Source organism: Microtus oregoni, unplaced genomic scaffold (genome assembly GCF_018167655.1).
Source record: "Microtus oregoni isolate MIOR12 unplaced genomic scaffold, Mior012 000092F_000, whole genome shotgun sequence".
NCBI lineage: Eukaryota > Metazoa > Chordata > Mammalia > Rodentia > Cricetidae > Microtus > Microtus oregoni.
In genome coordinates this window covers 1,758,378-1,769,232 of record NW_024544601.1, presented here as the reverse complement: position 1 = coordinate 1,769,232, position 10,855 = coordinate 1,758,378, and the positions used below count along the sequence as shown (strand labels likewise).

Sequence of the window (10,855 nt, the reverse complement as noted above, 5' to 3'; positions counted from 1 at the left end):
CTGGTGTGTGCTCCTAGTTCTATTAGCACCTCACCCTCAATTTTAGCTTGTATACAAATGATTGGATTCGATTCCTTCTTCCCATTTTAATAAAAATGCCCTGAAAATGTAGAAATACTCTCTAAAGTCATTCAGGGAGCCTTAAATCCAGTTCTTCTTGGTTAAGACCAACTACCACAGGTATATTTCTCATCCTGGAAACCAAGGTTTAGCCAGAAATATATAACGTTTCACAGGGAATTATATATATCTTCAATAGGAGACACAGGCAGACTGCTCAGAGTTCAGGATTGACTATTTGAACTGGGCCTCCCTTCCCATGAATAATCGGCATAAATCTGCAAACAGGAGTGACATTACCCATCTTGCATGATGGTAACAGCATTCATTCATTTAAGTAATGTTCTAATGTGTGTATCTAGTTTTATTTCTGGGAATACAAATGACATTTGGGATGTAAGACTATTAGTGGCTAGCTCTTTTGCAGATTATCACTTATTTGTGTTTGCAAAGCTGTGTGTTGACGTTTGCGTGTGTCACAGAAGTTATGCTGTCACTATCCCCTCTAGGTCCCTGCATGGCCAAATATCTCTACAGAAGTGGATGCTGCGCTCTCAACACCTCGCAGTGGGCGGCGTGGCCGCTCTTCCAATAACGACCGCTAGAGGGCGCGCGGACACCTACCGCCTCGACCGCACTAGCGCCGCGGTGACACCACTTCCTCATCCCATCTTCCAACCGCCTTTCGCCCCGCCCTACGTCTCAAAGCCCCGCCTCCGTTGCCCCTAGCGTCTGTTTGTTGACTTCCGGGAGCACAGAAGTGGTCAATGCCAAGAGGGTCGCGATGGGGCCCCCGGGGGCTAGGGCAATACCTTAGGCCCAATCGAGTCGCCCCTGCTGTCTTTCCGAAGCAGGCACAGATTCCCTTCACAGTTTTCGGCATGGGGGAGCCTGAGTCGCTGGTGCCGGGTGAGTCGCGTCCGAATGGCGGCGGCTGGCCGGGAGGGAGGGAGGGTCCGCGGGCGGGCGGGAGGCCAGGCCCCGCCTCCAGGCCGGCCCTGGCAGAGTGCAGGCCGCAATCTGATCCGTGGTTAGAAGGCAACTCTTACCTTGCCACTGCGAATAAAAGCTTTGTTGGGACCCGGAGGAAGGGACAGAGGGTCCTTGTGTTTTTAGTAAGCTTTCCGTGACTTTACTCGGAGGCTGCGGCAGCCATTAGTCTTTCGCTAAGCTTTCCAAGGTCTCTACTTAACAACCGCCGAGCGAATGAGATGTCCCTAGGACTCACTTAGGTAATGAATTCAGTAAGGAGTGAGTGAACCTGGAGTGAGAGGTTAAAAAGAATGGAAGAAACTAACTGGACAAGCCCTTAAGCGCATTAAAAAAAAAAAAAAGACTGTTCTTAAGCGCTGGTTTGACGTAAGTTAAAATTATGACCCAGTACGGCTTCCGTACCGGGTAGTACAGGTAGACATTTCCTGAAGCAGCAGTTAACTACAGCTATTTGAAACGTAGAACGGTTCAGTAATCTGTTAAAATGGTGGTCATAGTACACTGAATTGATTTTCACATACAGTCTAATGAGTTCCGATTAACACTTTGAAAAATAGTCACTGTATTAGAGCAGAAATATACATTTAAATATGTATTGCACTTTCTGCCATGCTCTTGCCTCAAAGGGGTTTTGAGTTTATGCCTTCTGGAGTTCATACCTTAGTGAGAGTACAGGAAAATAAAGACGATAGGCTTGACATTAGAAGCCAGAGGATAGAATGGAGCCACCAAATCCTGGTTTGGGTTCAGGGAGAGGGCTGTCTGGAGAAGCTTTCTGGGTACCCAGAATAAAACAGTTAAATGATTCCTTGTAGGGAAGTTTTGAGTGGTTTCTAGGCCCTGACCTCCCAAGGCTCAGTTATTAAATTGGAACTGATTTGTCTCACAGTCGTTCGTAAATGGCTTAGACCCTCGCACATCCACTATACTTTCTCTGAAAATTTCCCAGAACCTGGGTCTGGCTTTCTATTTGGGGTGCGTGGGGGCGGGCGGGGGGAGGAGGTTAAATAGTTACGGAGAACTGGGAACTGTTAATGAACTTTTTAGTCTTTTGACAATGGTCCTGGTCTGTCTTTCTATTTGGGGTGTGTGTGTATTTAGTTCCTGGGAACTGTTCATGGATGTTTAGTCTTTTGAAAATGGTGCTGGTCCAAAAAAGCCAGTAACTACTCCTCAGATCAAGTGATGGCAATTTGAGAATGTCAAATCTCAGCATCCACCTGCAGTCTCCATGGCCTGATCTATAAATCAAAGTCTCATTCTTCTCATTAGGAATAGGAAAAGCTGAAGTGTTCAAGTGGTAAAGCCTGGGTGATATGCTGCCTTTCATACTAAAAGTATTGAAATCTGTTTGACTTCCTAGGCACCATTATAGTGACATGACGACAGTCATAGTATAGAAGGGAACTTTTCTGTGTGAAAATTAGAACCATCTTCAATGTAACTGGTGTTTATTAGAGGAGCACCCTGTGCAATGGGTATAAGTAGTAATATAGTTGAGAAAAGATAATGCCTATCAACAGACATTTTGGTAATCATTTGAGAGGTTGCTGTATGGTGCATAATTGATTTTTAAAGCCTTACATGGCCATGGTACAAGTAAGACAGTAGGGAAATAATGTGTTTATTTCTGCCCTGTCCTAGTTTTAATGGATAGTCACTGGCATTTTCAACAGTTTGATATTTTTAGTACCATTCCTTCCTTGAATGCAAACACTGGCAGTTCCTTGGAAGAATTCAAGAAAATCCAAATTCACTTAAAAAGGTACTCTGCACAAATTTTCTGTGATGCTAAGGAAAAAAAAAACACAGTGCCGTTTTGGTTCTGACTGGGAAAAGATCCTCAGTCAGGGATCAGACTGTGAGGCCTTAGGCAGAGGGAGTAGAAGGCAGAAATTGTACCAGCTCATTCAGGACCTGGCTGTCCATCCAGTGACAGCAGAAGAATTAGTAATGGATGGTGGCTTTCCTTGTCATCGTGTCCATTTACCTCAGCTCACTGACTGAATATAACACAGGCTTCAATTACCAGCCGTCACAGGTGACGCAAGGTGAAGGCTGAGGAATAGGACTGAGTTAAGGTGAGAGAAAGAAGGCTGAAATGATGTTCAGTCAGAGTCAAAGCTGTCGTGGGGAAAATGGTTTATATACATGCAATAGGAAAATGTGTTTTCATAACAGGCAGCATGGTTCAATTTGTAAAATGAAAAGTGTTTTATATTTGCAGATACAGGTGCTGTGTTTACATTTGGAAAAACTAAATTTGCTGAAAATATCCCTAGCAAATTCTGGTTTAAGAATGACGTACCTATATGTCTTTCATGTGGCGATGAACATACTGCTATTGTTACAGGTTAGTATTACAATCCTAGATGAAGAGAGTGATTCTTAGAGAACACTAAATGTTATAAGTGTGATGTTTAATGAAAGTTGTTGCTGCCTGATGTTAGGAACTCTTTATGCTTAATAGAATCCGCTCATATATCGAAGGACAAGGTAACCTGCTTCAAAACTGACAGATACATTTTAAACATCTATTTTTATTGCCTATAATAGATTTGTTTTGTGACTAAAAATGTCATTGATTTGGAACCCAGGAACCTCAAAGGGAGTGATGATCTTATAGCATTACATTTGACCATATTTTACTTTTTTTTTTAAAAAAAAAAAGATGGCTTAAATGTTACTGTTTTGGTATGTAGAGAGAACAGACTTTATCATGTGTTAAACATATTGAAAATGTATAGAAAGTGTTTTATATTTGTCAGAAAGTTCTTTATGCATCATTTCAAGAGTCTTTTCAATTTTAAGTTACTTTAATAAACGTTAATGTTTTTCTACATGTGAGACTTCTTTGGAATCTATTTCATTGCAATAAAAAAATTGTTAACATATAATCTTAAAAACTCTTTACACCGAATGGGATGTGCCCATACATGGACAGAAAAGGTAACCCACTCCTATTTCTTGTTTTTTGATATTTTTTAAAATGTATGTTTTATGTTCCCTTGTGATTCATTCATATATTATTATCTATGTGAAGATTGCTTTAATTTGTTATTTCTTTTCCCTCCCACTAGGAAATAATAAACTTTATATGTTTGGCAGTAACAACTGGGGTCAATTAGGATTAGGATCAAAGTCAGCTATCAGCAAACCAACATGTATCAAAGGTTTGGAGCTTTTCTTCTTTATATTATTTATATTCTTTTTAATATTTTCCAGATTATGTTAAATAACATTAGTATTGATTCTCTGATGCTTTAATATCATAAATAAAAGTCTTAAATGTTTTTATTTTATAAGATTTACTTGACTATTATTCGTACCTACTCTTCTTCTTTCTGTGAAACTCAGAAATACTTTTATGGTGGAGTCAAAAAATCTCTTTGACTCGAAACCCAAGGACCACTAAGGAAGGAAAGATCCTCTAGTATTGAATTTGACTACCAAACAATTATTTGTTTGCAAAGTGGTTTAAATAGTACTGCTATTATATATAAGGGAATCAGGCTTTATAATGTGCTATAATTTGGAGTTCTGTCTTTTCACAGTTTTATGTAGTTATTGGTTACTAAAATTCTACAATGCAGAGTAATGAACTAATCAAGACATCAAGGCTAGTGGTTGATGAATAGAATACCAAGAGAGCAAAGTATTTGCCACGAGTGTTGTCTCAAGAGACTAGAAAACTTTCTCACTGTTTTATGAAAACTTCTAGGTGTAGCTTATGAACATTAAATTAAAAAGGTGGTGTAGAGTCCTGGGGGTGTGGTAAGAACAGTGTTCTCTAGCTTCAGGGCCCAAATTGAAATTTCAGCTTAAAATTTCAGTGTGATTTTTTTCATAATCATGCTATTTGTAGGCATTATTATGGGTCCTTTAATGTTATGATTAGAAAGTATTTAATTGGGCACATACTACTAAACACTTGATATTCCTATTGACATGACCTTCCAAATACCTGATAGAACATTATCGCAGCCTGTGAGATCCATGGAAGCAGAGACTCATACCCAGCTGTGCAGTTGCTTTGCCAGTTGTTTAGGAGGTATTTGTACGTGTTAAAAATATGCAGATGAAGCCAGGTGGTGGTGGTACACAGCTTTAACCCCAGCACTCAGGAGGCAGAGGCAGGTGGATCTCTTGAGTTTGAGACCAGCCTGGTGTACAGATCAAGTTTCAGGACAACTAGGGCTACACAGAGAAACCCTGTCTCAAAAAACTATAAATATTGGTAGATAAACAACTTCAACCCATGTACGTGCCTATAATTATTAGTTTTAGGGTTTTTATTGAGTGTCTTAGAAGTTTGTGGCAGGCTCGGTAATAGATCAAGTTGATGAGATACAATATAATGGAATGTACTAGCTCTTGGTGTATTAATTTCCTATAGGGTTTTAAAAATTGGATGCCTTGGCCCTCCCTTTGACTCCACATCTCACTGTTTGCCACCCTCCACTGGTTTTTCTGATGCACTGTGAATAAACTTCCGGATTAGTAATTAGTGGTTAGTTGATTTGGAGTCACACATGCCAGGTTTATCCTAGATTTAAATTTTGTCCTGGGTTACAGATGTTTCAGAGTACGTGCTTAACATGCTCAAAGTCCTCGATTCCATCCCCTGCAGTACAGTAAAGAAAGACATGTCAGTTCTCCCAGTTACTTATCATTTAACCTGGATTATTTATCATTTGCATACCCATAAAATATTGTAATTGTCATATTCTCATGTCTAGCTCTTAAGCCTGAAAAAGTGAAGCTTGCTGCCTGCGGAAGGAACCACACCCTAGTTTCCACAGGTACAGTGTCCATCCCATGCACCTTCTATCCAGCCTTGAGAACTATTGTACCACTTCAGCAGTATTTGTGGCTTGGTAAAATTGCTAGGCACGATCCTTGGTGGTAATTAGAATAAAGTTTTAACAATATAAGTGTGTCATGCATGCATTTGCCATTGGGAATATACAAATTATTGTTGAGTAGCTACAGATTAAGGGCTAGCATCTTTTTCCCTGGGAGCACGCCTGGGGCTGCTTCCTCCTGTTTCTTGTTCTTCCTTCTTTGCTACAGAGACTGAGTGGAAGCTACAGGAAATGCCCCTGACAGGAGTCATCTCAGTTTCAATCAGAATCTAACTAGGCAATATAATGTGTCTAGAAGTTGATAAAGTAATTCTTAAATTTATATAGAAAATCAAAGGAGAGCCACAATAGTCAGAACAGCTTTCAAAAAGCTAGCAGTTTTCTGATTCTAGTCCCTGTCATAAAGTTACAGTAATCCTGGTAATGTAGTATTGACAAAGGGTAGATAAAGTTTAATGAAATAAAGTAGTGTCGAGAAGCAGGCCAACACATGTATGTGTAGCTGATTTCTGCTTTCAGGTTCTCTGCTACTGAACTGTAGCCCCAGCGGCTGCTTTCTAACACAGGTTTGAAGACTGTTCAGTGGAGGAAAGTGGGTTTTTACCACATGCTGCTAAAGAGTTAGCAGTGGTATCTTTCCTGGTTCTTCCCGTGCCCTGTTCTCCCTATCACTCTTGTCTCCCAGCTCTTCTCCCTGCCTCAGCAACTCTATGCCACTCTCACCCTTGCGCATCTTTTGTTCATTGTTCGTATAAGCGGTGTCTGCTGATTTCCAGCATGTCTCAGAAGCAGGGTGACTACAGTATGTTAATTGACATTTTTGTGTTTTGTACAGATAAAGGGGGTGTGTATGCAGCTGGAGGAAATAATGAAGGACAGTTGGGGCTTGGTGACACTGACGACAGAGACACTTTTCATCAAATTTGCTTCTTTACATCTAAGGATTCCATTAAACAGCTCTCTGCTGGTGCTAATACATCAGCTGCTTTAACCGGTAAGACTTGTTTGTGCTTCTTTCTGGACACTTCTTTTCTAGTAAGGATATATGAACTCAGTAAATGTGTGACAGTATTAGCATTTGTGTACCTTCAGAGGACTTTAGAAATAGAACTTTAAATCTGTATGTATATATTGAGTGAGAGGTAAATACATTAGAGAAGGTGATTGATAAATAAGTTCTCAGCTCTGCTAGCTAGCTATTCTTTTAGCTATTCTTTTATTTTCATTTTGGTTTTCTTTCTTTCTTTTTTTTTTTTGAGACACGTTTTAACTGTGTTGTGTAGCCCTGGCTGTCCTGGATCTCACTCTGTGACCAGGCTGGCCTTGAACTCAGAGGTCTGCCTGCCTCTGCCTCCTGAGTTCAGGGATTAAAGGTGTGCACCACCATTGCCTGGCTAGATATTCTTAAATGTTACCTTCATTGCATATTCTGAAAGGTACACTTAATGACTTTAATTAAAGTTGCTACTGGAAGTATTGATAGAAATCAGTTGGGATGTATGTTATTAGAGAGTGGGTTATAATGATCATTACATATCTCTGTCTTCCTTCTCAAAGTAGATCTGAGAACTGTTTAAAGGTCAGAGCTATGATCCATGGGCCGAAGCTGCTGGCTTGCATCTTTCTTCAGAGAAGATAGAAAAGTGTTGTTTTATCAACTAGATTGTTTATTATGCAATGTCACTCCTTCAGTTTTTATTTTCAGTTTTAATTTTGACTGTTTATTAAACCCTGGAAGATCAGTTTTTTAATTCACTAAGAGAAGTTGAGGTATTGTCCCACTGTTAATCTCCTTAACTTCAAGGTCAGAGGCCTGAGGGTCCTGAGTTCATGGCTAGCCTATGCTACACAGTTAAGATGCTTTTTCAGAAAAAAAAAAGAAGTAAACAAGCATTGATGAAACCTGAAATACTTATCTTCCATTTAACTTAACTATTCCCAACACTGAAACCTTATCAGAAAAGACCTAAGTTAATGGTATATGCTAAATATGGTGAATTCTCTAAAGCTAGGAAGACTATTTTCAGGTATACAGTAATAAAAAAAAAGATTAGTGCATCATTGTATGTTTTGTTTTGTTTTCTTATTCCTTTGAAACGTTTCCATGGTGTCCCCCAGAGCAAGGTTTATTTTTAATTTGGGAACTTGCTCTTTACATCTGGAGATATGTAGGTGCTTTCTGTGATCTCTCAGTTTGGTGGCAGACAGACTACCTGGAGGGAGGGGACCATTTCCGTGTTGAGACATTAAAAGGACAAAAAGTGAATGTAGGAAATGGCATCGTGTGTTTACCATTGAGGTAAAGATCTGGGCATAACTCAAGGGATTGAGCATCCACTCATTCTCCATGCTTCATCCTTACAGAGCATATGAGAATAGAAGTTGAATTCCCAGATGGAGCTAATGGCTTGGCACTCTTACGGCACACCATTTTCAGTGCCGAGTAAGAGTTTATAAGGAGGAATAGCATAATGTTTCATGTTACTTTTTATCATTTTTGTTTGTTTTGAGACAGTCTTACTTTGTAAACCTAGCTGGCCTTTTGTGTATTATAACTTATTCACAGCAATCCCCCTGCCACTTCTCCCTGAGTTCTGGGGCATGAGCTGCTACACCTGGCTGCATTGTTCGTTTCTAAGTGGTGGCAGAGATTTTGAGTGTTCTCAATACAAGGAAAGGATAAATGTTTAAAATGCTAGATAAATCACTGTGGGTTTGTCATTACATGCTATATGTGCATTTTAAGTATCATGTTGCATTCTACAAATACCTACAGTTATTACGTATCAATAGAGAATAAAATAAGACTAAAAATATAAGCCAGAAGACGAATTATAGTCTGTAAGAAATGTCATAGCTTGAGAGCCCGTCTAGCCCTTTAAAGACTTTTCTCCCTTGTGCTTTTTTTATAGAGGATGGAAAACTTTTTATGTGGGGTGACAATTCTGAAGGGCAGATTGGTTTAAAAAATAAAAGTAATGTGTGTATCCCTCATGAAGTGACCGTTGGGAAGCCGATCTCATGGATCTCTTGTGGATATTACCATTCAGCTTTTGTAACAAGTAAGATGAATGTTTGGATTCATTACATTATCTCTCACTTCTCAGTCATTACCGCTAGTAAAATGAGTTATAGTTCACATGGTTGCTCAGCTACTAAAATAGTCTATGTTTTAGGCACTATAGAAATGAGCACTGAAAGTATAGTCTTTCGTGTATGTTTTAATTCAAAACATTTCTCCATTTCTGTATTGACAGTTTATAATTTCAAATTTTCTCTGTCAACTTTTTATAAAGTGAGTATTGGGTCTGTTATAAAAATTAGATTGTTATTTTACAAACCTTTCTAAATTTTGGTTCTCGAACTTGTTAGGCTTAGCCACTCTCCCCTGGAATCACTTGCTTCCATGCTTTGGTCTGCCCTCCTGTCCTGGTAATTATTTTTTATTGTTTCAAATAAGTGAGTCAAAGAGTATTCTTGTGAAAACCAGGATAAAGATTAGATGGAGAAGGATGAGGTCTTAGTCCTGTGGTCAGTATCTGCAGCCTAAAGTTTCTGGGTTCATTAGCAGTCTCTGCTTGGAAGTCTCGAGCTGACATCTACATTTGACAGCTCTGCGGGTAACAGTGGAAGGATGGTTGTGATTTTAAGTTCAAGGCCAGCCTGGTCAACTTAATGAAACCCAGTCTGGAAAAATGAAACTTCTAAAGAATACTGGGCCTTAGCTCCACAGTCAGGCTCTTGACTAGCATGTTTGAGGCCCTAGACTTAATCACTGGTACCATGAACGCATATGCACACACATGCATGACATAAAGGTATAGAGACTGTGTAAGACAATTTTTGCTGTATTTTCTGGAAAAGCTAAAGGGGTGGTTTAGTTCTTTAGTCGTGAATTCTTTGTGAAGGGTACGAGATAAAATAGCTGAGAGAGAAAAACCATCCAGCTTTGTTTCCTTACCTTGTAGTGAAACACACCTGAAGAAAGGTCAGATTTACTTGGTTGCTGGCTTTTGGCGAGCATGAAAACATGTGGCAGAGGCCCAGTAGTCTGTTTACATTTATGTCCCCATTAATCCTTCTCCTTTTCTTCTCACAGCGGACGGGGAACTGTACACGTTTGGAGAACCTGAGAATGGGAAGTTGGGTCTTCCCAACCATCTGCTGATCAATCACAGATCACCCCAGCGAGTGCTAGGGATTCCTGAGAAAGTGCTCCAAGTAGCCTGCGGTGGAGGGCACACTGTGGTTCTCACAGGTATGTGTAGAGCCTGCACTTCTTCTCTACACTCGCTAGTAGCTAGTGGCACTCTCACAGTCCTTTTTATTGGGATAGGATAAGAATACTTGGGGCTGGAGAGGTGGCTTAGTGGTTAAGAGAACTTGCTCTTCTGTCATGAGGACCTGAGTTTGGATTCCAGCACCTGAGTTGATCAGCTCACAAATGTCTGTGTAATTTCGTCTCCAAGGCAGTGAATGGGAAAATTAAGGAGAAAATGTGATAAAGGAAGAAAACAGAGAGGGAAAAGTTAGTACTTAAAACAGGCAATGTGCGACGTAATCTACTAATTAAGACATGGTATGATATATTCAAATAGGAGTCTCTTGCCATTGCACCAATATGCCTTCATACCCTTGTTCCAAGTATAGTTTCTGTAAGGAGTTTCATCTCTATCTTATTTATATTTCAAGCCTTTTTAAGATTTCTTTACTTATTTATGCAATGTATACTGGTGTCTTGCCTGTATATACTATGGGTAAGGGTGTCGGATCACCTGGAACTAGAGTTGCAGATGGCTGGTAGCTGCAGTGTGGGTTCTGGGAATCGAACCCGGGTCCTCTGGAAGAGCAGCCAGTGCTCTTAACCACTGAGCCATCTCTCCAGCCTTCAGGCATTCTATTACAGAGAAAAGTGTAAAATTTGTAGCAATAGTTAA

General features: G+C 39.9%; 1 protein-coding gene across 4 annotated transcripts in view; it reads left to right on the top strand.

The window, feature by feature from the left end:
* The first annotated feature begins 812 nt into the window (after positions 1-812).
* LOC121442567 (X-linked retinitis pigmentosa GTPase regulator-like) overlaps positions 813-10,855 on the top strand; it is a 47,254-nt gene continuing 37,211 nt past the window's right edge. For all 4 annotated transcript variants that reach the window (XM_041644152.1, XM_041644150.1, XM_041644149.1 and 1 more), the window contains exons 1-7: positions 813-969; positions 3,281-3,406; positions 4,134-4,226; positions 5,793-5,855; positions 6,754-6,912; positions 8,831-8,980; positions 10,018-10,176. In XM_041644152.1, coding sequence (XP_041500086.1) covers positions 828-969; positions 3,281-3,406; positions 4,134-4,226; positions 5,793-5,855; positions 6,754-6,912; positions 8,831-8,980; positions 10,018-10,176 — 892 coding nt within the window. In that variant the 5' untranslated portion in view covers positions 813-827. The remainder of the gene's footprint in view (positions 970-3,280; positions 3,407-4,133; positions 4,227-5,792; positions 5,856-6,753; positions 6,913-8,830; positions 8,981-10,017; positions 10,177-10,855) is intronic.